Below are 26,470 nucleotides of genomic sequence, written 5' to 3'. Positions count from 1 at the left end.
CATCGCGCCAGATTGTGCCAAACGTCAGTGTAGTCCTACCCTAAACTAACATCATATTACTCTACAGCTGACGTAATTGATCCTATTGACACTTTTTAAAATATGAGCTTGTAAATTTACCCTGGCAAAGGAAAATTAGAATTTCCCCCCTCGACCCCCTGTGAAGCGGGTCTGGGGAAGGGGAGAAGTGAGTAGGAGAGTCTGGGTTGCATTGAGGGTCAGTGGTCTGGGTTGAGCACAGGCCTGCCTAATAGGAACCACACAGGACTTTACCCTAGCCTATGTTAAAGGGGTGGTTCAACTTTAAGTTAACTTCTAATATGCTATACAATTTGCCTTCTTCTTTTGACTCTTTACAGCTTTTAAATGAGGGTCACTAAAAAACAAATGCTCTGTAACACATGTATTGTTATTGCTACATTTTAATTGCTTATCTTTATCTTTCTATTCAGGCTTCCCCTTTTCATATTCCAGTCTCTCATTTAAGTCAATGCATGGTTGCTAGGCTTATTTGGACCCTAGCAACCAGATTGCTGAAACTGTAAACTGGAGAGGTGCTAAATAAAAATAACTAAAAAACACAAATAATTAAAAAATTAAAAGCAATTGACAATTGGCTCAAAATATCACTCTCTACATCATACTGAAAGTTAAAGGTGAACAACCCCATTAAAACAGAACATATTGTACTAAGTGAAACTGCAGCTGTGTTCTGCAAATTTAGTCCCTGGTTGCTCTTTTATTGGTGGCTTTATCAGTATGTTCTGTTGGGAAAAAAGGGGGGAAGATAAGGAGGGAAGAATAGAAGCGCACATGTGAACTGAAAAAAGAAGGTGGATAAAAAGAGTAGGAAAAAAAAGTTTGGAGAGTGAGTCTATGCAGGGTCACAGTGCTGCCTGAGGCAGCTTTCTTGCTGCTGATCCACCCACCACGCGCTCACCTTTTTGGTGCTGGAATGGGAGGGGGAGGCCTTCACTAGTGCATATAGTACAATTGGGCTCTCTGCACTAAAAGAGTGGAATTTCTGTCTTTTTGCCGCCACTGGTAACTTGAGGGGCACTGCCAGCTGAAACTCGCTTCGTTATTGCAGTGCCCCTGGGTCTGTGGTGGTCTTCTGGTGGGCCCACTGCAATTTTTCTTGCCAAATTCTGTGAGCACTTACACCACTGGGATAAGATAAAAAATAACAACTTGTACACGTTTTGGTTTAATAAAATAGCTTTATTGAATAAAAAATAGAGTTCTAAGAGTGTACCTTTTTACAAAATGAAAAACCATGTAAAACACACAAAGGAATGTTTTCAAGGACATGACACTCGCTCACAGTATTGACACTAGTGGCGTAACTAGCTATCAGCAGACCCTATGGGGGCCATAATGGAACCAAATCCCCCCAGCACCCTCCCTCCTTGCAACCATGCTGTCAGATCCATTCCCTTGTGGTCACGGGAAGGAAGGGGGCCTAAAAAATGTTTTTGCAGCATGGGCCTGTGAAGTTACACCAATGATTCACCCTTGTAAAATTCTGATTCTAGGGTAATGAATCTGTTTAAGATTTTTTTAACAATCAAGTTACTTACTAGTACTATTTAGCTGCCTTAAGACATTAGTAAATCTATATAAATCAGATTTTACAGCATACATGTCATTAAAAACTAAACACATATTTACCAGGTTTGGGGATATTTATACTATTATCAAAAGAAAAAATGTCAATTACAGCACTAAAATTAACATGCAAGGCTAAAAATAATTTAAAAAAATTTCAATGTGAAAAGAAAGTTAAAGGTGAACCAAAACCTACTTTTATACATTTTATTGCAAATAGTGCATTAAGGTTAAGTTGGTCTTAAACAAAGTGCAATGAGGAGGACGGATAAACAGAATGCAGTTTTACAGTAAGTGATTATGTTCTTTAGGCCTCACACTGCTAGACACATCACAGTCATACAAACACTTTAATAAATAGAACATAAAATAGTCCGTTTGTACCAAAGTGGGATACAAAAATATCTATGGTAGAAAACGCCTTATTTACAGTACAAAATGTAACCCCTTTCTGCTTGATTTTCACATGAATAACAAACAGGAATGATAGAAATAAATAAATAGGTATTTTGGGCCAGCATCAGTTTTCCTTTGGTACGGAAATAGAAACAGCTAGATATGATCATCAATGTTAGCATTCAGTTCTATAAATCTTCAGCAGGGCCGAGGTCTGTTGTAGGGCGGCAGGGTCTGCTGTCGTCGGAGGCAGCAGCCGCGATGCCTCCCCTCTTCCCATTCTGCGCTTAAATCATAAGCGTCGGAGTGGGTCAAAGGGGGGCGCATCGCTAGTGCAATGAGCGCAGTATCGCTGTCTACAGTATCGGAGCTGAATTTCCGGGTTAGTACCTTGAAATTCTACTCTTAAGTTACAAGAGCCCTTGTAACTGGCCGCTTGCTTGTACCTGAGGCAAAGTTCTCACCTTGCCTCGTGACGGGGGGGAGGGTTTGTGAATTTAAGGGGAGCATAGACAGGAATGCATTTTTATTCAAGGGCACACTGGGGACCGCTGAGCACAATTTGAGGTTTGTAAATTACCCACTGCACTGGTCATAGCCATTCAACAGGGCGATGAGACTAGGTTTATGCATAGCAAAGGGAGCAGCCATGATAGCTTTGATGAGGTAACCACATCCACGTATTCTCAAAAACAGCTGTTAAATTATTAGGAACAATAGTTGAACATTCCTATAGGCAAATTTCACACGTAACGTTTTAGAAAACATCCCATGCAACAATTTGGCTTAGCCATATTATTAAAGGGAAATCTAAAGCTTCTGTAAAACTCTCAATGCACCCCTAGCAACCCTAAAGTGTGTGGTCCAATGCAAAAATATTCACCAAGTAAAATCCTGCCTAACAGTGCAGTTCTAAAGGGTGAATTGTGTTGGCCACGTTTGAGACAACTAACCCATTATTTGTTGGGGCGCTCTCACAGTCAAAGCCGACATCGCACTCCAAAAACTAGAAAAGGCAGGAGCGGCGCAGCGTGTGCTGGAGGCTCAGATCAGAGGTCAGAGAGCTGCACATTTTTTTGCTGGTAATTTTCAGTTCCTTGGCTGCTTCTAATGCCCGATCCAGTGGCAAGCAGAGATGTTTCAACTGCAAACTACCCGGCACTGGGTGCGGCTTCACAGTACATGGGGAGTGGAGTTCTGTCATACTGTATCCAGCAGGAAGCATGAGGTAGGGAGAAGAACTGAAATGTACGGAGAAGGGTGTCAGCATGGTAAAGAGGCCCTGGGAAAAAGAGCCACTGCAGTGCCACATTTTTTAATATCAACCGATAAAGCCCCAGACCCTCTTGCCATACATTACACACTATGCCACATCTACATGTTACAGTATTAAGGGTACTTACATGACTGGGGGGCTATATGAGATAAACGGAGACTGTATATAGCTTAGTGGGGGCGTCTCTTTGAAGATCCACTGTCCTCCATGTGGACCCATTAAAGATCTTCGCCCACGTTTAGTTGTGCGATTTTTGGTCATTCCTAATAGAAAGGGGATAGAATTGTGAATTAGAAGCCCTACCCCTCAGTATGTAAAGGAATCCACTGAAAAGCAAATAAAAGGACACTCACCATTCCTCTGGGTAGCAGGAGAGTCCCTGCAGCTATGACACAAAGGACAAGAAAAGTGCCCTGAAAAGCTTGTGTCCCCTTCATCAGTATGCACAGAAGGCACTAAAAGGAATAGCAGTGTATGAAAAACAGGTCTCAGAGAATTGCCCCACACTAGACCCATAAGGCTAATGGAGATTAAGATTGGTTTCCTGCTCCACCAAGTCCAGCAACATTGTGCTTTGCAAAGTGCTCTTTAAATGAGCACTATAGGATGTGTTCCCCTTACCCAACTTGCATGTTTAAATGTATGCAAGTTAGGTGGCAAGTAGGGGGCAAAAGGAGGTACACCAATGTGCTCCCCTAAAACCCCATGAATATAGTGCTGCTAAACACAAGCAGCACTGTATTCATAAGGGTGGACACAGGTCTCCATTAGTGTGGATTGCCCATGTTTATTCAGTTAGTACCTTGTTTTCCATGCTGCAAATGACCACAGTGGTGCAAATTGTACCACATTAATTTACTTATTTGTGGTGTAGGTAAAGTTATAATGGAGTGGGGTAGGTTATACAGTGGTACAAGTGAACATGTACAAAGGTAGAATAAGGTGCTTTCTGTAGACATTGTTTATACAGTAGACCATCATAAGTGAGAAATATAACATGGACAAATGTAGTGCCAAATGTAGCCAGTGTTCAACTACTACTTGCACCCACCTTCTTCCAAACCCTGTGTGTGCCAAGTATAGACCAGACATGCTAATTAGACATACCAGGGGTGATCCTCCTGACATTTGGAATGTGCTCACGAGGTTGGGTGGTGACCTGTCCCCTGCAATGGTTGCATCTATCTTCTGGATGACTATATGAGGTTCCTACAATGGAATTAAAGTAAGGTTTATGGTTGGGTAAAATAAGTGAATCACTTTTATTCTCCTCCCTGTAGCTTTTTGCATTAATATTATATTCCCCAACTTTCTTTCACTTGATGCTCACCTGTATAGGCCCCATGGACTACTTTTTGGGTCCACATACTGGCTGGTGATCTCTCAAATGTAGGCATCCTATCAGAGAAAGAAGAAACCTGTGCAGGCTCGAAATGGTCAACTCTCTCTTCTTGCGGATTTCTGGGAAGAATACAAAAAACACAGTTTTAATATAATAATTATATGATGACGTTCGCAACATGCTAAATCAGGTTAGTTACTATTCTAATGAGACAAAGTGTGAAGAAGGACACAGAGGAGGTCAGGAGTAGAAAGATGCAACACAATTATACATTAATAACTTACTTAGTTCCCTTTTGTTATTTTGGATTTCAGTTTGGAGTTGCCACTTTGTAGGCAACTTCTTAGTGGAGGATGCTTACGGTATGACAACATATTTTTAGGAGATGGTGGTCTTGTTGGGCCTAGGTTCCAGCATTGCGTAGCTTTAATGGCCTCTTCTGGTGTGTTGAGAGTGACCGGAGATCCATTTTTCAGAACAATTATCTTTACTGGGAATCCCCAGCGGTATGGTACTTTATTGTTTCTGAGTATGGTAGTCGCCTCGGCAAAAGCCCTCCTTTTCATCAGAGTAGCTTGCGACAAATCCGCTTATATTTGGATATCCATATATTTGGCAGGCCATTTATCTTTCTTATTTGCCGCCTGAAGGAGTTTTTCCTTTATCTTGAAAAAATTTAACTTGGTAAGCACATCTCTTGGGGCTGCCTCTGGAGCTGATCTGGGCTTAGGGACCCTATGGATCCTTTCGATGGTAAGCTCTATGGCAGGGGTATCTGGTAAAACCGCCTCTATTAGGCCCATAAGGTATATCTCTAGATCTTGTGGTAAAATGGACTCCGGAATACCTCTGAGTTTCAGGTTGTTCCTCTGTGATCTGTCTTTGAGATCAGCTACTTTGTTTGAGAGGCGATCCACTTCTTTTTCCAGATTTATTTGACGCAACACAATTATGTGAAATAATTTGAATATCATCCACCTTTCACCAATCCATCGTCTGTAGATACTTACATTGAGGTTAATGAACGCTGAGCTTCATTGGCTTTCCCTCTAGCTGGGGTGCAGTTCAGAGTGCTTTCTAAGTGCTTTCTAAGTTGTACCACCTCCTTCTGCAAATCCTGGATGGCTTGACTGTAAAACAACAGTAGAGAAAAGGAGTATGAGGACAGGAAGTGCGTAGGGGATCACAAGTACAAGAACTTGCAACAACTGCATTGAGATATTAGGCAAACACAAAAATAGTAGAACCCTGTGACTTCTGAGGGACCCGTAAGGTCAGAGGATCCATTGGGGCCCTGACTGATTTCAGATGATTTGAGACGTTTAATCTTCTTGATTTTGGGGGTGATGGGAGTTAATCATTTTGCTGCGAAACCCAGTACCATTTGTGCCATGATTATGTGGTGTATGCATTCTTCATAGACCTTAGAAGACCAACAGATGTGCTTCTATGAACAATATTAGAAAAACAAGCTTAGTAGCCAGTCACAGCCTACAAGTCATCACAAGATCTCCTCTGAAGGGAAACCGACAGTCTACCAATGGCTATGCCTTCCCCTTTCTCTCTCACAACAAGGTTAAGTCCAATAACACCTAGGACAGCAATTAATTGTTCACGCCTAACTTTCACTCTAAAGTAAATTCAGGCTTACTTTTCAGGAGCATCTTGGTCCTAAAGAGGGGCATTCTCCCCAAAGCTTACCCTAACTCACCTTCAGGCTGGGTGCCCCTTGCCACTGCTGTGGGAACTCCTAGGGGGCAGCTCAACAATTTGTGAACCAATTGCTTAACCGAATTACAAGTCCTTAGAATCAAACATATATCATTATAAGACAAGAGATCTGAAATGTTGTATAAAACAACATAGATTAAACCTTTTAGCTGGAAAAAAAACGTCTTGAGTCAGTGAAATATCTACTGCTGGTTTCCTCAAGCCAAACTATACCATTCTGTCCTAAACTGCATGGAGCTGTAAAAAAACTGCAAGTATTGGATCACTATCTCCACTACCCCAGTGACTTTAGTTAATTGGTATCTCAGACTCTAGTACAAGGAAGATGTGCTTTATAGGAAGCTTAACTACAACATACTCACGAAACACATTCAGTCGTATCCCCCATTTTCCAGCTGTGTTAATAATCCAGTGTAAAAAAGTTATACGGAGAAATAATTGAGAGCCTCACAGCAGGCAGGCAACAATACTGTGTCTGTGGTGCATGGCAACACCTAGTTACCCAAACACAGCTCCCCCCTGGAGAGGCAGGCTGTAGAGAGGCAAGAATGGGGCGATTGGAAGACACAAAGGAAAGAGGTTCTCTAAATCAACATAATTTTCAGATTATTGAGCCAAGCCATCAGTTGGTCAGGCTCATTTTTGCTGTCAGGAAAGGTTACAGTTGTATCAGTAGTCGCAGTACAATCATTTTTAGTGACTATTTCAGTATTTCATATCAAACAAAATAAATCTTAAAACAGTATTCAAGTTTACCATTATGGCTACCTCTCCAAGTTATTGATTTATAATGAAAAATGGCCCTCAGTCGTGCCTGATATGTGAATTTCCCATGGTTTTACGGGGTTCTGCAATAAGGTGCCTCAAAACATGTAAAAGTAAGGCTAGGGGGTCATGAAAGAGGTGGGGCTTGCAGGAAAGTGGATAGGGTTTAGATGGGTGATGAGTGGAGTATTGGTATAATGGGGCATGACTGGGTGACTGGGCCCACCTCCAGGGGCTCAGGTAACCAATTGGTTACCAATAGGGGGCCCCTGGAGGGAGCAGGCCCTGCTAACTTATAAAGCCCCAACATTTCTGATGGCGACCCTGAGTTGACTTATGAGTCAAAAGTTATCCATGCAATGCCTAATCTATCTATAACCTATTGTAAAGGGAGGGGTCATAATCTTCAGCCCTGTTATACTGACACAAATGTATAGGTAATTTCTCTGATTAATATACACTATGTTTAAAGAGGGTTGGAGGAAAGAGGATAAAATAAATGTTTGTATGTGAGGAAGAAGACAAGCACACAGAGAGATAATGCAGTAAGAAATAGACTGATGTCAGAGACGAAATATGAGCATATATTTACAATATGAAGCCATCTCCCCCAAACTCACTCTCTGGCTGTCCGAGTCTCCAAGAAGTTTCCATGGGGCTGGGAATGTTTTCTAATAGGAGAGATGAGGAAGGGGGCACCAAAGTAAGGATCGCTCATCATCGCATCACTGCTTCCAACTTTTTCTGAGTCAGATTCACCTATTGCATGAAGCAGAAGCAAACCAATAAACCGATGAGTCTTGATAGAGGGCATATTACTAAATATAGGCCTGCAAAATATGTTTAACCTACATTATCCTCCTAAATTGGGTAAATTAAGAAGTGCTAGGGCTTGTAATTCATTAGTGGCTGGAAAACCACAAGTAGAAGGTATTTACGATCATAAATCCATTTCCAATACTAGTACTGTAATTCAACCACCACATTATTACCTACAGTGCATGATCTCCTAGATAATACATGCTACTGCACTACTCCCTACATAATCCTGCAATGGCTGCCTGGGAGATGAGGTAATTCCCAGAATGCAGTGTGATTGCCTTTTATCTTAGTGGGAGTTATATTTACACTCCCACAATAGATACAAATGAAGAAATGAGACTAAGAAGTAGTCAATGACACTGTCAAACCCATAGTGATATTTAGATCAGTGATATAGTACACTTACTTATCTGACTCTGATCTTGGTTTTCACTTTCTGTAAGGCTGTTGGACTCTGGGGATGGGAAAATCGGCGGTGGGGGCCGTGTACCGTGTCCATTCTGTTGCTTCTTTTCCCGGAATGTTTTACGTGGCCTGGATAACTCCCCCATTCTTGACCGCCCAGGAGAACTGTTGGAAGACGTTGGCAATTTTGCTGGCACCATACTAAAGGATAAAGAGGTAGGAATAAATGACAGAGTGAATACAATAAAACAGGGGTAAGGGCATATATACTATACTGGGAGGTACACAGGTAAAGACTTTAAGACCTAATATTACCTATGGTGCTTCATCTCATTTCTCTGCCTCTGTAGCAGGGGGGAGCGGCCACTCTCTGATCCAAGGAAACCACTATCTGTCTCTGGGGATATAATCCTGCCCTGTTATATTTAGAAATAGGGTATTGTTGAGAGGAATGGGAGAAGGTGAACAGAAACAATAGAATGTTGCAGGTTACTACAAATAAACAAGAAAGACAAATAACAAATAGAACATACCAAATTGCTATGCACTAGTCCCACTACTTTGAGAGATAGAAGCCTTCACACTAAGAGCCTAGAGACATACCAAGCACAGATACATGCTCCTATAGAAAGGCAAAATAGATGCATCATGCAAACATACACTGGCAGGCAGCACAGATACATGCAAAGAGAGGCAGGCAGCACTGTTACATAGGGACAGGCAGCATAAATATATGCAGACAGAGGCAGCACAGACACATGTGACAGTTACATATAGGTAATGCAGGAAGTGGAAATACTAGGGATAAACCTTGGCTGAATCCAAGCTGTTTTAAGCAGGATTTGTTTTTGGCCTAATCCAAGAGCCTGGCCAATCTGAATCCAAATGCTTTTTGAATGCATCTGGTATTTCCGCCTGTGCACCTGCTTTCCTGGTGCACAGGTAGGGTTCTGATTCAGTTTGCTATTCAGTCGAATCTGTACCCCTGGATTCAGGGATTCTGCCAAACCCTGAAAAGCTGGGCTCAGTGCATGCCTATGAAATACATGCAGACAGAGGCAGGCAATACACATATATGCAGACAGACACGGGTAGCACAGACCCAAGCGCAAACACATACACAGGGAGGCAGCACAGATACATGCAGTAGAGACACAGGCACACATAAGCAAGCAGCAATACTACTAGCAGACAGAGATGGGCTGCAAAGACACAAGCACACACAAGCAGCAAGCAAAAATACATGCGGACAGAAGCAAGCAGCCCAGATATTTGTAGACAGAAGCTAGCAGTACTGATACAACCACATGTAGGAAGCACAAATGCATGCGGACAGAGAGCAGAGATCTAGACAAGCACAGACAGGAGATAAAGAGGTATATACACTGGCCACACTGAAAAGGGCACACTGACATTTAACATATTCGATGCAATTAACAGAAATAACATTTACATGCAAACTTGAAATAAGCAGAGGCTGAATGGAGGGGAAAAGGAGAGCATGTGTCTTGCCTGTACAGAATTATTTGTATGCTGTGTCTTCTCTCCTTTGATAGAAGAGCTTGCAGTTCTGCTGCTAATGCTGCTTCTGTTGGACCGGGCATTGTGAGCATTCTCTCCATCTATGGATGGCTGATGAGTCGAACTTCTGGGAGGTTCTTCACTTAACCGAGACAAAGAAGGTGAACTCTGAGGGACACCTGTCTGAACAACCTTTGGGCTCTGCGGGACCCTGCTACAACACAAATCATTCTCTACACGTTAACATGCAAATAAACAGAAACAAATATTTTGTAAAATATTTAAGCAAGGGCAAATTTGTCTTTGTTATAATAAATTAGTTCAGTAAAAAAATATCTAGAAAAATATATTTTTTTATTAGGGAGAGATGTCTATTATATCTACTACCTCTTGCTTGATTGTCTTGCACCATCAGGAGAAAGCTTCTGACTCTCTTGGTCATGAGAAAGTCTACGTGGCTTTGTGTGGGGTTGGCTTTGTTTAGGAGTCCCAACGTCAGATCTTCCATCAATCTTCACACTGCTCAGAAGCCTGGTTGGGTGCATGTGGTTCTCATGTCCTGAAGGCTGTAGTTGAGTCCTATGACTTGAAGGTCGCGATTGACCTTTTAAGCTTGTATCATTATCATAATCTTGGGGGCCATTAAGCCACCGATGTTCTTTGTGTCTGGAAAGTGGACTTTGGTTATAAGGTACTGATTCATATTCAAGATCCTGTCCTGGGATTTCAAGTGAAGGTTTTCGAAGTTGTGTGTCCCGCAAGTTATGCGATGGCCTGGTATACAATGACAATATATGTGGTCTGGCCTCTTGTTGTTGATCCTGACATTGGGTGTCTAGTGGATTGTCCTGGGTTATGGAGTCCTCTTGGTGTGTTTTTGGCCACTCATCCTGGTCTAATCCCAGTGAATCAGGGAGTGTTTTAAAGCTGTTATACCTGGGGATACCATAAACAATCATATATGCAATGTTAAATCTTCTATTTTGTGTCAACAGCTGGTAAGATAGCAGCAGTATTACATTAATATTACATATATACACAATAGCTGGTGAGTTGTAAATGAAGAGGATAAAGGTTGAATCTACTTATGCTGCTCTAATTAAACACCTAGTCCAGTCTGGGCCTTCTAAAACAGGAAGCCTGGGAAGAGCAGAGTATTAAGTCACACTGGTTACACATTCATAAGCACATGCAAAGTGGTATGAACATAAGATCCATAGTCAAGTGTGTAGTAACTCACGTGGAAATAACGGTGTCATATTCCTTCTCCACCCACATCTGTTTGTGATGCAAAGGCTGGGGCAACTCCTCACCAGCCCTCACTTTGTTAACTGTATCTGGACCTGTGCTGAGGAGATCAACGGGCACTTCTGATTGTGAGATCTGCTGTGGAGAGTGTTGTGCATTAGTGAGCATGATGCGGGGAGTTGAAGGATCTGACACAAGGGCTTTGGGTGTGGCGGTAACATTGCATTAGGCAGATGCCAGACGCTGGATGTGTGATATAAACAAAGAGAAGGAGGGGGACTGGAGATGAAGTGTATGAGCCTTGGGTGCTTGTGGGAAGGTCTGGAACTGGATATGGGACACCACTCACCTCTGGATATGGAGTAAGGACACCTGGAATGGGTGCCACAGAGAATGGCACTGGCAAAGGAGAAAGAGACTCTGCTTTATGCTCTGCTTCCGCTTGGGCATTTATTTGGTCTCCTACATTCTCCTGCAGTTCATCGAGCTGCAAACCAAGCTGAAATATTGCACCTTCTAGGGCCCTGCAAAAAGCACAAATTCATAGCATTAATATATATAGAAACACACTTTTATAATTGGTAACAGTTTGGAACACGTCTATATTCTTTATGTGCTTCAAACAGTTCAAATAAAGATAATTATGGTCCATTAATGAATAGTGCCATTCAAATGATGAAAGCTTTTAAATATTTGGCCATGTCACTATTTAATCCTAACTGTCCTTTTCATAGTTAGGGTAGAGACATACGCTCAGATTCGGGGAGATTTAGTCGCCCGTCGATTTACATTCTAGCCAACAGGAGGCAGTTCGGGGAGATTAGTTGGCCCGAAGAAGAGGAGATTTTTCTCTGGGTGAATCTGACCGTGTTTCTCTGCCCTTAAGGTATTTTTCTGTCCGCAACTAAAGTTTTCCTTTTAATCCCAGTTTTTAAAATAATCCCTTAATCAATAGCAAATGTAAACATCTTTAATTTTGAGTTAACACCAAAAATCCTCATTTTTCCATACTGTGTCATGACTTCTGCATTCCACCATCACCTCGAATACTTGAACCCTGCAACAGCATATAGTATATAGGAACAACTTCTTTGTTATTCTACCACTTCACCCAAAGACTCTGTACCTCTCTGGGTCAAGATCCTGAAATGTGCTTTTATGGGGATGTCCAGAATGGTCTTTCTCTCGCGCTCTCAGATATCTGCGTTCTAACACATCCAGAGACCCCCGCAGCTCCCACAGGGCCTGAAGAGAAAGAAGAGAAAAACTGCTTATTTCAAATTATAATTCATCCCAAAACACATGGCAGGATAAAAGCATTGCCAGTTTTTTGTGGAAAACACACTGCAGGTAATGCTAACATTTTGCCACCCCAACAATTAAGAGGAGGCAGTGAATGCAGGATACACCACTCTTATGTTTGTGTATTACTCCATCTTATCTCAATTATTAGGTCTCAAGTTTATCTACTGGGTGTCGGATAAAACCCCTAGACAAAACAGATAGATATACATAGTACCGGTCCAGATCAGGGGTGTAGCAACAGAGGAAGCAGACTCTATGACTGCAGGGGGGCCCAGGAGGTATAGGGGCCCCACGAGGCCTTAATTCATGTACAAATTCAATACATATTGGTAAAACAGGTCATGCTCTAAACATTTTGGGGGCCTGAAAAATAACTTACGGATGGGCCCAGTAATATCTAGTTACACCACTGGTCCACATGACTTATCAAGAAGGTAACAGTAAGAAAAGGAATTGGTGCAGGGTATAGAAAGTAACAATTTGTACCTGTTGCTGCTCCTCTAGCTTCAGATTCCCAGTTCTTCTCAAGTCCTCTAGAAGCGTAACCTGCATTGGGACATACAGAGGATGTACAGTAAATACACAATTTTCATGCACACAATATAACAGTCGTAACAAGTTTGCCCATATATGAAAGCATCAGTGTATCGGCCATTCTATCATAGTTCCAAGAATATATGTTTAATATGTTAACCGCTTATTCCACCCTAAATGACCCGTAAAACCTCTAGGTAACTAATCTTTAGACTGGGACTCCCATGCCACTGCCCCAGACTCCCAAAGTGGGATAGCACCACAATTTTAGATCTTGGTAAAGTGCTCTGAAATATGTTGGTGCTTTATATAGTGAATAAAGTACCCTTTATTGTAAAATATAAGGATATTATAAGTTACCGAGGCGTTCCATGACCATATATGCTTTTATACAGGTCATGGAACTCCAAGGTTACTTCTAATAGCCTCATATTTTCCAATCAAGGGTTACTTTATTTATTATAAAACACAAGTTTTAGTGAGTCATGTGACATAAATGACATCACTAATCTCAGTTTGCTGATGACATCATTAAGAGCCATTTATAAGAATATAATTTACAGAATATTCATTCATATTTTGTATTATATTGCCATTTTGGCAAAATACTGTGATTATTGGAGCTAAGGGACTCTCACCTCCTGGTTTAGTTCATTGATGTGAGAAGACAGAGTGGAGGCTGTTTCTTCTGATGGGTGGATTGGTGAAGAAGAAGGGGAGGGAGCAGCTTGTGGGATGTCAGTGGGGGTTGCAGCGTGATGGTCTTGAGTTTGAGGCCCTTAAAAAAAATAAAACATGGGATATTAGTCTTAATTATACTTTATTCTGCAACTCCGTCTAACTCCCTTCCCCCCCTTGTAAATTTTATTTCAAACTGGTGAAAGGCAGAATGGAAAGGGGAAAATAAATTGCCTCATACTATTATTGCCTACATCATACTTAACATTCATTTTTATTTTGCATTTCATTATTACTGCAGCACTTTCACATATAATATTACACGTTCTAGACAGTTTCTAAATAATAACATGTTTAGTTAGACAACAGTGTCTCTTTAAGAGCAGCTGCAGAGTAGCATGTGAACGGACGCTTGTATACACAATATATTAGCACAGTGGCCCTTTGTGCACTGTCTGTAGTTCTGTAATGTCATTCCGAGCTTCAGGGAGATGTCAGACTAGTGCCCTGGAATCATGTCCCTTTTCTCTGTGTACAACAGGCACACATATATTCTGACTTTCCAGCCAAATCACCACACACATATTTCTTAGATATGTGCAATAAACGGAGGGCCGCAAACTCATTTGAATCATTTCAATCAACTTCTACTATGAGCTATCTTCCATAACCTTGTATTTCCTCACTTGCTTAAAGCCATCCAACCCTTTCTTAAAGGAGAATTCAACTGTTTAAAAAAAAAAAAAAAAAACCATACCCCACGTAGACCCTCCTCCCTCCCCCCCAGCATAGCTGGCCCCCTGGGGAAATGCCTCTTACTTTAAACTTACCCCTAGGCGCAGATTCAGCCATCAGAGTTGCATGCATATATCTTCCGGGTCTTCGGTAAGATGAGTGGGAGACTGGCGAATCGGCACATGCGCAGTTGGACTATTTTGCCGGTTTGCAACAACTGCGCATGCGTCAAAATGGACGGAAATTGCAGAAGCGCTGGAAGAAGACACAAAGACCCGGAAGATGGCTGCGTGAAACTACGATACCTGAATCTGCGCCTAAGGGTAAGTATAAAGTTAGGGCCATTTCCCCCGGGGGCAGATCTATGCGGGGGGGTGGGGGAGGGGGTCTACGTGGGGTGGGGTGGGGGGGTAGGGTTTTTTTTTTTAAATCAGTTAAATTCTCCTTTAAAGCTATCTAATGTATCAGCCTGTATGACTGATTCAAGAGATAATTCTACATCTTCACAGCTCTCACTGTAAAAAATCCCTTCAGAATATTTAGAACTTCTTTTCTTCTAATCGGAATGGATGACCTCTTGTCAGCTGGAAAGACCTACTGGTAAATAGAGACAGGGGCACTGCGCCAATGAGACGGGTTGAGAAACTTGCCTGAGGCAGCAGCATCCCACTAGTTACCAGGGGCAACAGAAATGCCACTCCTGGTAACTTTAAGAGCCGAATTTCCAGTTTTCAACTTCTACAGCAGAAAGTGAAATTATGCATGTCTACGCTAGCGTCTTGGCCCCCTTGGCCTCATCTGTTGTCTTCATGGACCCCCCTCCCATCGACCCCCTCCATTGCAAAATGGTGAGATCATGGGGGAAAGGGGTGGCAGTCAAGCCCGGACTGGTAATCTATGTGTTCTGGCAAATGCCACAGGGGCTGCTGTAAGATGTCATAGAAATTCACTATTTAGTGGCCTGGTGGGGGGTTGTTTGGGCCTCTGTGTGGCCTGTTGGGGCCTCTGGGTACCTGAAATGCCAGGGCCTATTTTTATTCTCAGTCCAGACCTGGTGGCAGTGACAGCAAACTGCATCAGGCAGCGGAGGGGCCAGGATCGCCTCTGAGTAGAGATATTATTATATGATCCCCAGGTATGGGATCAGTTATCTGGAAACTCCTTATCTGAAAAGCTCTGAATTACGGGATGGCCGTCTCCCATAGACTCCATTATAATCAAATGATTGAATTTTTTTTAAAACAATTTCCTTTCTTCTGTAATGCTAATCCTAATGAAGATTTAATTTATCCTTACTGAAGGCAAAAAAAGCCTATTGTGTTTATTTAAATAATTTTTTAAGGTACAGAGATCCAGATTACAGAAACAAAAAAAAACCCAGGTCCTGAGTATTTGGTGCCAAGCAGTCTTAAACAGTTTGAAGTAGCTTTATCAAAAACCCATACAGATCAATATAATGAGAATTCCCCATATGCTCCTCAAATGGGATCTAGTGTCAACCCCTGCCTGATCATGGGAAAAAAAGCACACAGGAAAAGATGAATCTATATCTAGGTTATGTATTAGTAGTCAGGTTGCTAACTGGCTAACATGAATGGGCCTAGAACACAGGAGGCCTCAGAAAAGACACTATTGAAAGGGGAACTATGGTGAAAATTAAAATTTAATATCAGCTTCATCATACTGAATAAATGCCTTTTGCACAAATCCTGCATATAGAGAGACATGATGGCTGGTGAATTTAATAGAGTGAGCTCTAATACATCTTCTAGGCAAAAGGAGCCCCCCTATAAGATAAATTGGATTTAACCGTCAATGAATATCTGACACCCAACTCCTGCATGAAGACAGAATGAGGAGTAACAGATGCTGAGAGAGGGATAGTGAACATATACTTGATTATTTCAGAAATAGTACAGAATTCTGAATTTTTTAAGGTACAGAGATCCAGATTACAGAAACAAAAAAAAAACCCAGGTCCTGAGTATTCGGTGCCAAGCAGTCTTAAACAGTTTGAAGTAGCTTTATCAAAAGCCCATACAGATCAATATAATGAGGATCCCCCATATGCTCCTCAAATGGGATCTAGTGTCAACCCCTGCCTGATCATGGGAAAAAAAGCACACAGGAAAAGATGAATCTATATCTAGGTTATGTGTTAGTAGTCAGGTTGCTAACTGGCTAACATGAATGGGCCTAGAACACAGGAGGCCTCAGAAAAGACACTATTGAAAGGGGAACTATGGTGAAAATTAAAATTTAATATCAGCTTCATCATACTGAAATGAGAAACTTGTTAAATACAGTCAATTAAATATTCTGTATTATTTCTGAAATAATAAAGTTTATGTTCACTATCCCTCTCTCAGCATCTGTTTCTCTTCATTCTGTCTTCATGCAGCAGTTGAGTGTCAGGTAATCATTGACAGATCCAATATACAGTATCTTATTGGGGGCTTTCCTATCAGATAATTTAGAACTCACTCAAGTAACAGATTCCAGTACAAACAAAATCTAACAAAATAAATGCCTTTTGCACAAATCCTGCATATAGAGAGACATGATGGCTGGTGAATTTAATAGAGTGAGCTCTAATACATCTTCTAGGCAAAAGGAGCCCCCCTATAAGATAAATTGGATTTAACCGTCAATGAATATCTGACACCCAACTCCTGCATGAAGACAGAATGAGGAGTAACAGATGCTGATAGAGGGATAGTGAACATATACTTGATTATTTCAGAAACAGTACAGAATTCTGAATTGATTATATTTAGGAGACTTCTTTTTCACTATGCTGAAGATTATATAAAATTTTCATTTTCGCGATATCGGTTGGTAGGTGTAAGAGTCAAGCAAACACCTGAAAGTGATATCCAGCATGGATTATTAGCTGACTTAAATGTCAAAAAGGGAACACCAAGGGTCACTGGGCTCAGCACTGCAGGACTCAAAACAAGAACTAAGTGCTATCAGCGGTTACAGGGAGGAAATGAAGCAAGTTACAGCTGTGAAGTTTGCAGCAGAAGGAGGTGTTATGCTTAAATAGAGATACATTGACCAGACACAAGCAAAGTTCTGAACCTTGGCAGGATAAGACTGATTCACACTTTTCAAACAATACCTTGCTGTCAAATGCTATTTTGGGCCTTACCAATCAGAACTACACAGTGGGGGCACCAGTAGTACAGTTGGCGAAAGCACACAGCAGCTCAGTTGGCCCAACCAAACAATGGTTCAGGTGATTCAACTCCTCAGCCATTTGTGGAGCCAAACATAAAAATCCAGTGGCTCAACCACTGAGCAACACAAGTAGGGAATAAAGATGTAGTTTAAACCAACCTGGGCGGGGAAGGGGGCAAACAGAAGATCAGGTGGCTCAATTAATCTGCAAATCTGGTGGATGGCTGACTCTGCAGCACAGTGAATAATCCAAAAGTGCAGGTGCTTCAATAAATTAGCACAGCAGGTGGACCTGATTGATTCTCAAAATGCTGCTCAATAATTAACATCTTCATTGGGGCCTTCATTCATTGGCTCCAGTTTGACCAATGATAATTCCAAACATCAAAAAGAATAGACAATCGCTCTAATGCAACAAGTAGAACGTAAGTCTACACAGCCCAGTGTATGCACTTCAGTTAAGAAAACATGTTCCCAGTGGAAGAATCTTACCTGTCCCCAACACTGTTACTCCGTCACTATCATTGGTAGAGCTAAATGTTGCCCTTTGTGCTTGAGGAATGGCGAATTCCATGACCTTGGAACCCTGCAACACTGTCCCCATGGGGATACTGTGACTTGGTTTTGGGGGATCAGAGTATAGATTCACCTGTGGGGGGGAAAAGAGAGTCAGGATGCTGTGGAGGACCAGATAAAATGAAGATCTCATAATATTAAAAGTAAAGGATAAAGGCCAAATATACCCTATTAGTAACTAGTAGTTTACATTGGTCTTGATGGCAGTTTAGCTTTCACACTACTTTTCCTACTACAGGTACATAAAAAAAATAAGATCATTTCAATATATCATAATCCAGCGAATCCACAAGTATGTTTTTAGGGCTGTAAGACCAAACAAGGCTATTTGGAATGGTCTTCCTAGAATTGTTAGAACTCCAAACTACGTGACCTCGAACACTGATTTGTTGGCTGGTCATACACTAACAGGTTTATAAAATGCTCTTACTTTGGCTCCCAGTCGAAGGCGGTCAATGGTATTTTCAGCTTCTGCATACTTAGTGAGGAGCTTGTGGTAATCCTCCTGAAATGAAGAGCCAAGAAGGATAAGTGTTATTAGCATAAGGTGCTGAGTCACAAAGATTCAGGTTCATCTAAGAGAGGGGGTAAACAGAAGTAAGACAGACTTGTTCCAAACAATTAAATAGTTGCATTAAAAAAAGCAGATACGTTTTGTTGTGTTGATTGATAGAACAAGAACAAAGTATTCACCTATTATTGAATTATCTCCATAAAACTATTTATAAACCTTGACCACCCTAATACTAAAACTCCACCACAATCCCAGATTTACCTGTAGTTGATGCACCAGGTCAGTGGCTTGTTGGGGGCTCTGGAACTCTGTAGGGACAGTGCGCTGTGTAGCATGTTCCTGCATGGGCTTCTCCGAGCTGCTCATCAGTACCTCATGGACAATTTCTGCTGGTGACTTGAAAATGGATGGGGACTTTTGGGTTTTTGAGTCTAATCTCTTAGGCTGGGGAGGACAATAACTTTCATCCCTAGGAAACCTTACACGTGGTCCTACCTTGGAGAAGTCAGGCAGCGGGTAATTTAGTTGCCCTCGACCATAAATGGGAACAGTGGAGGATTTTCTGGGCTTCATGCTAGGGTGGTGTGTCCCACTCAAAGAAGGTGTATGGTTGGGCTGAGACATAGCTTTTACAAGGCTGATGCCTGTTCTTTGACGATTTTCAGAAGGAGCAGCAATTGAAGCCTCACCACTGTCTGTGCAGGAGGATTCTGGGAGGGTCTCATCTTCTATACATGAGGTAACGTTCAGTCTTCCAAGATCACTAAGAATGCCAGGTGTCCAATGATTGGACATAGGGTGTGGAGATGGGGAAACTGACAATATGCTGGGTATATTATCTACATCATGGGCATGTATTTTGTGGTAAGCATCATTCCATGAAGACACAGAGGGGCTGTCCCATTGCTCTTCCCCCATTAATGTTTGGCTGTAATCTTTAAACCTCTCAGGGCTGGGGCTGTTATCATATGGAAGGTCTGAGTGTTCATGACCCCAGCTCTCCTCATCTTCATCAGATCTGTCTAAAGAGGTCCCACTATCCTGTTCATCTTCTGTCATATCAAGTTGTTGATCTCTGCTTGGAGGCCTCCAGTCTGTTGGAGGGGGTAGAGAAAGTGAGGCATCTGGGTGATCTTCTAAGATGTGCCCATCTGCCAAAAATAACAGGAAGTTTGTGTGATGTATTTTCAAACTAGGTGGGTTTTTATTTGCTCCTAATATCTAGGTGAGCTTTGTCTTCACACATCCTAGCAGGGTTCATTATAAAAGGAGGGGTAACTTTTTTTATATTGATGTATTGATATTTTCCTTATGTCTCAGCCACCTACTGACCCATGTACTGGGCAAAAATAACATCTACTCTGTTCCATAACAGGTTGTGTTCCATTAAATAGCAATCAGGGTGCCTAGAAACTACACCAGGTTGTGCATAAAGGTAACCAGTGGGCCAGTGATTGGGGCCCCCTGGAGGGAGTGCCCTGCTAGTGTTGTGGTAGTAGTTTAGGGTGCCATCATTAGTTATGGCTGGTCTGCAGTACCATCCCTACGTGTCTGCACAAGCAAGGTGTTTAGCAAGGTTAACTCACCTGTGTCCAGCATGTCCGTAATGCTATTGCTGGTGGTCAAAGCTTCATTGTCCTGCAAAATGCCACTGGTCTCATCAGCGATTTGAGAGAAACTAAACTGTTCCAAGCTTTGTGTTCCAGAGGGCTCCTCATCTGATAGTGCTTCTGGGTAAGAGACCAGATGTTCCTCAAGTCCTAAATTCAGCTCTTGGTCAAACTCCAGAATCCTTTCTTCCTCTGGTCCCAGGTCGCCTTGATCATCCAATCCAATGATCCCATTCTCATCCATGTATTCTGCAAAGTTGTCCTTTTCATCTCCACTGATTTCATGCTCCTCATGGCTGCTGTTGATGTTCATAGTCAGGGAAAGAGGCACAGACTTTCCAAATCCTCTCCCAGTGACATGTCACCTGCAGGTACAAGTTACACATGGTTAGCAGAAGTGGGACAACTGTAATACCATTTTGTCTTGCTTGCTAACACTCTTTACACAATGCCAAAGCTACAGTCCCTTCCCGTGACCCTCATCTTGCCTTGTTATACTCACTATCTCTTATAATGACACTCTCTTTTCCCATTTAGCCTTAATATACATACTTTTCCACAGTGCAGCCCCTTCCCAGAATTAAAAGGTAATGTGGAATATTACATTGGTCTTTAAATTGTAACTACATACTACTGTTTGCATAAGCAAAGGCACATCCAGTGCCACTCTTTGTCCTCCAATATTCATTTGCTGTTCCTAACACAAACCCATAACAATGTGTTTCTTTGCCTCTGTCGGCTCTCATCTTGTTTCTTACTTCTTCCTCATGTCTTGTCAGTCTGTGCATATAACATGCTCTCTTCTGCTTTCTGCCTCCTCTCACTGTTCGTATTTCCTGTCTGACTCTATCTCTCACTTCCTACCCCCTAAACTCTCCTTTCTTATTTTCTGTTGCTTCTGTCTCTCTCTCTCTCTCTCTCTCTCTCTCTCTCTTTTTCTTTCTCCTTCAATTCCTACTCCCCACACTCTCCTTTCCCTAACTTTTTGATACTCTTTTGTCTTTCCTCCCAAATATTAATTCACCCTCAGTTCCCTAATCATTTCCTCATCTTGCGTTTCATACTGCCCATGTGGCATTTCTCTCTCTCTCTCTCTCTCTCTCTCTCTCTCTCTCTCTCTCTCTCTATCTGCCCCCTCCCCCATGCAATTCCCTCTCCCTTATTGCCCCTATTTCTTACTTTTGTTGTGCTGTCACAGCCATTCTGGTTAAATCTCTCAAGTCATCTGATCAAAATACAAGCTTCTTCTCAGCATCCTCCTCCCTCTCCACGCCACTTCCCCAGCTCACAATACCCCCCCCCAACACACACACTTCCCCTCAACAAAACATCTTTCGCCACAAACCCTTGCAGCCTGAATAGAATTTTATTAAAAATCAAGCCACGGCAAGCCAAAATGTTGTTTTTTTAACTGTTCCTGAACTGAAACATTCCAGATTCGCAGTCACTGGTAAGATCAGTCAGAATCCTGAAGAACTTTATTTAGCAACAGGTTAGAAAATCACACCAAAGGGTGCCCAGAACTGCAGTTCATGGACTGCTATGGTATAGAAATTGTGTTGTACCAGACTTTGTTAGGCAACATTCTTAACATAAAATAAGATTGGCAATTTAACAACAAAGCACCATTTTTTTTTCAGATACACTCCCTTCCCAGAAACTATTATGCCACTGTTACTATAGGCGCCACCGCCATCTCTCCCTACTATGCCTGCTATCCCACAGCCATAGTCCTTTCCCAGAGACTATCCCCACTGCTACTATAGGCACCATCTCTCCCTACTATACCTGCTATCCCACAGTCCCTTTCCAGAGACTATTATCCCACTGTTACTATAGGCACCATCTCCCCTACTATACCTGCTATCCCACAGCCACAGTCCTTTCCCAGAGAATATTATCCCACCACCACTATAGGCACCATCTCTCCCTACTATACTTGCTATCCCACAGCCAAAGTCCCTTCCCAGAGACTATTATCCCACCAATACTATAGGCACCATTTCTCCCTACTATACCTGCAATCCCACAGCCAGAGTCTCTTCCCAGAGACTACTATCCCACTGTTACTATAAGCACCATCTCTCCCTATTATATCTACTATCCCACAGCCACAGTCCCTTCCCAGAGACTATTATCCCACTGCTACTATAGGCACCGTCTCTCCCTACTATACCTGCTATCCCACAGCCATAGTCCCCTCCCAGAGACTATTATCCCACTGCTACTATAGGCACCATCTCTCCCTACTATACCTGCTATCCCACAGCCATAGCCCTTCCCAGAGACTATTATCCCACTGCTACTATAGGCACCATCTCTCCCTACTATGCCTGCTATCCCACAGCCATAGTCCTTTCCCAGAGACTATCCCCACTGCTACTATAGGCACCATCTCTCCCTACTATACCTGCTATCCCAAAGTCACAGTCCTTTCCCAGAGATGATTATCCCACCACTACTATAGGCACCATCTCTCCCTACTATACCTGCTATCCCACAGCCATAGTCCCTTCCCAGGGACTATTATCTCACTGCTACTATAGGAACTTTCTCTCCCTACTATACCTGCTATCGAACAGCCACAGTCCCTTCCCAGAGACTATTATCCCACCACTACTATAGGCACCATCTCTCCATACTATACCTGCTATCCCACAGCCAGAGTCTCTTCCCAGAGACTATTATCCCACTGTTACTATAAACACCAACTCTCCCTTCTATACCTGCTATCCCACAGCTACAGTCCCTTCTCAGAGACTATTAACCCACCACTACTCTAGGCACCATCTCTCGCTACTATAACTGCTATCCCACAGCCAGAGTCTCTTCCCAGAGACTATTATCCCACTGTTACTATAAGCACCATCTCTCCCTTTTATACCTACTATCCCAAAGCCACACTCCCTTTCTAGAGACTATTATCCCACTGCTACTATAGGCACCATCTCTCCCTGCTATACCTGCTATTTCACAGCCATAGTCCCTTCCCAGAGACTATTATCCCCATTGCTACTATAGGCACCATCTCTCCCTATTATACCTGCTATCCCACAGTCACAGTTCCTTCCCAGAGACTATTATCCCCACTCTTCATTTTGACATTAATTTAATCCATGTCTCTAAACAGTGATATTCAGATAATCTGAAATTTTCTTTTTCCCCTCATTTAATTTATAGCTGTAACATCAAAGTTATTTAAAGCAGAGCATAGAGTAGTATTGTACATAGCCGGAGGCACAGATGTCAGACTCAGTGCCCTTTACACGCTACACACTGGTCAGCTGAACTCAATTTGACATCACATCTGTATAGTTTGGTGCCCCTAAGGGCTGTGTCCCATTTAGATTCTGTTTACTGCCAGTAAAATGTACAATGGCTCAGTAACTCAGTGCCAGGATGGGTGGGTCCCCACAGAGATCTAAGGGCAGGGATTTGATTAAAGGGCTCTTCTCACCCCTTGTCTACAAGAATACACAAAGTTACAGGTCTGTTTTACAACTCAGCAGAACAACAATGACCACACATGAAAATATACATTTATTTGGTGGGGTTTGCAAATAAGTAGATTTTTGCCTGATTTAGCCACCCGTGTGGTTGCTAAAATTGCACTAATCCAAATGACTGACCCCCAGGCCAGCCATCAAATCATTATAGAAGGCTATACAGGGATATAATTGGAATAGGAGAACAATATTCTAATATTCTATACAATAAGTATAACAATTATTCTAATAATAAACTTCATTTCAGCAATGGCACCACCTGTTGTTGAAGTACAATCCCCAGCAGCCACCACCATCTGAAGGAATCCAGAAGATGTCAATTTTAGTTCAGCAACAACTGCAGTGCCACTGGTTGGACAGTCCTTCATATAAACAGTGGGATTTCCAACGTCTGTTCTTAGCTGAGCCCACACAGTACATTGCATATAAGATACAGAATGACATAAAGTAAGCCATCCTGTTATTATTGCCTTAATATACTGTATATTTTCTATCACAGCTGGGAAAATAATAGCAACATCATATTATAGATGCAGCATCATTCCTAAATCGTAAAGAACATTTAAAGGGGTGTTTCACATTTAAATTAACTTTTAGCATGTTATAGAATGGCCAATTCTAAGGTAATTTGCAATCGGCCTTCATTATTTATTTTTTATAAATCTTTAAATGATTTGCCTGTTGCTTCTGACTCTTTCCAGCTTTCAAATGGACCCCATCTAAAAAACAAATGCTTTGTAAGGCTGCACATTTATTGTTATTGCTACTATTCATTACTTATCTTTATATTTAGTCCTTCTCCTGTTCATATTTCAGTTTCTTATTCAAATCAGTGCATGGTTGTTGGGTTAATTTGGACCCTAGCAATCAGATTGCTGAAATTGCAAACTAGCGAATTGCTAAATAAAAAGCTGAACAACTCAACAATGACAAATAATAAAAATTTTCTCTTTACATCATACTAAAAGTTCACTCAAAGGTGAACAAACCTTTAAATGGGATAGAAAGCAAAAGTTTAATTTTAAAAAAATAATAAAAAAAAATAAAAATATATATATGTGTCTGTGGATATATATATACTATTCCTTATTAATATTATATTGTTTCTTATATATCTTTTTCCCTATGAGTCCCTCAATATTATTATTATATATTATAACTGGCAATGTTATTACACACCCACTCCCTTAGGAATAACTTGTACCAGACTCAATTGAAGCAAAGAAAAGCTGAAGATAAAAGAAAGTGCATAAATTCAGCAACAGGTCTTGGAGTTATAAAAAGATAACAGGATTAACCCCTGCCTGGCTGGCCCATCTGCAAAACTGGCACTGGGTAATCTGCGAGGGTGGGGGGGTGCGTGTGAATGAGGGGCTGCTGGTTGGGAGTTAGGGTGAGGGGTGCGGGAGTAGGAAGGGGCGCAGCAGGGTCGGAGGATCAGAGTTGTAATTCTGGAGGTGGAGCGGAACAGACAAAGAAAGGAGATTAGCAGGAGTCAGAGCGAGATATTGTCCCAGGAGAGGGGGAGGCGGGGGGGGGGTTGGTAAGGGGGGTGCAAGAAGATGTGGGGAGCGCTAGAGAAATGGTTTCCATACAGTTTAGGGGAGAATCAATTACCCTGCAGTGATGTTCCGTCCTCTTCTACTGCCCCAGCTCAGTCCCGGTTGCCTACAGACCCGAGTAGAACTGAATGTGTGTGTGTAACCACAGCAACCGAGCGTGTATATACTCTCTCTCTCTCTCTCTCTCTCTCACACACACACACACACACACACACACTGCAGCCTAGCTAAATCTCAGCAACTCACACTCACTGCAGCCTAGCAACTCTCACTTACCCTCACTGCAGGCAGCCTAGCTAATCTCAGCAACTCACTCACAGCAGCCTAGCTAATCTCAGCAACTCACACACTCACACACACTCACACTCACTGCAGCCTGGCATATCTCAATAACTCACACACACTTACACACTCACTGCAGCCTAGCTAATATCAGCAATTTACACACACTCACACTCACTGCAACCTAGCTAATAACAACAACTCACACACTCACTCACACTCACTTGCATTCACTGCAGCCTAGCTAATCTCAGCAACTCACTCACACTCACTGCAGCCTAGCTAATAATAGCAACTCTCACACTGCAGCCTAGGTCTCAGCAACTCACTAGCACTCACACACACTCACTGCAGCCTAGCTAATCTCAGCGACTCACACACACTCACTCACACTCACTGCAACCTAGCTAATAACAACAACTCACACACTCACTCACACTCACTTGCATTCACTGCAGCCTAGCTAATCTCAGCAACTCACTCACACTCACTGCAGCCTAGCTAATAATAGCAACTCTCACACTGCAGCCTAGGTCTCAGCAACTCACTAGCACTCACACACACTCACTGCAGCCTAGCTAATCTCAGCGACTCACACACACTCACTCACACTCACTGCAACCTAGCTAATATCAGCAACTCACACACACACTCACTCAAACTCACTGCAGAATAATTATGGGGGAAAATGCTTAATAATGGAAGAATACAGTAAGTAGATATAAAAGACTAGGAGAATAAAGTGGCTGAGTGAGGAGAGGAGGAATAAGAGTTTGGAAAGTGGGCCCCCGGTCTAAGGTTTTCTGGTGGGCCCCTGGCATCCTAGTCCAACACTGTCAGCAACTCACTCACTGCAGCCTATCTAATCTCA

The 26,470-nt window shown here is 42.2% G+C and overlaps 1 protein-coding gene across 4 annotated transcripts; it reads right to left on the bottom strand.

Moving 5' to 3' along the window:
* Positions 1-611: 611 nt before the first annotated feature.
* LOC108700002 (microtubule organization protein AKNA) lies at positions 612-25,799 on the bottom strand. 4 transcript variants are annotated; one of them, XM_041574656.1, is made up of 21 exons: positions 25,373-25,799; positions 20,226-20,614; positions 18,901-19,790; positions 18,556-18,630; positions 18,042-18,198; positions 13,592-13,731; positions 12,906-12,965; positions 12,241-12,359; positions 11,464-11,638; positions 11,107-11,252; positions 10,254-10,802; positions 9,858-10,077; positions 8,661-8,761; positions 8,347-8,546; positions 7,739-7,877; positions 5,633-5,752; positions 4,611-4,741; positions 4,388-4,489; positions 3,634-3,735; positions 3,408-3,543; positions 612-3,245 (listed from the first exon to the last, which is right to left on the bottom strand). In XM_041574656.1, exons 2-21 carry the CDS (start codon positions 20,560-20,562, stop codon positions 3,011-3,013), a joined length of 4,134 nt encoding a protein of 1,377 aa, XP_041430590.1. In that variant the 5' UTR covers positions 20,563-20,614; positions 25,373-25,799; the 3' UTR covers positions 612-3,010. The 4 variants fall into 4 exon arrangements, with proteins under 4 accessions (XP_041430590.1, XP_041430588.1, XP_041430589.1 ...); XM_041574654.1 differs by having other exon boundaries at positions 9,858-10,080; positions 25,373-25,798; XM_041574655.1 differs by having other exon boundaries at positions 9,858-10,080; positions 11,107-11,249; positions 25,373-25,798.
* Positions 25,800-26,470: the final 671 nt, after the last annotated feature.

Source organism: Xenopus laevis, chromosome 8S (assembly GCF_017654675.1).
Source record: "Xenopus laevis strain J_2021 chromosome 8S, Xenopus_laevis_v10.1, whole genome shotgun sequence".
Taxonomy (NCBI): domain Eukaryota; kingdom Metazoa; phylum Chordata; class Amphibia; order Anura; family Pipidae; genus Xenopus; species Xenopus laevis.
The sequence above is the reverse complement of the archived record's forward strand: the minus strand, read 5'-3'. Positions and strand labels throughout refer to the sequence as shown.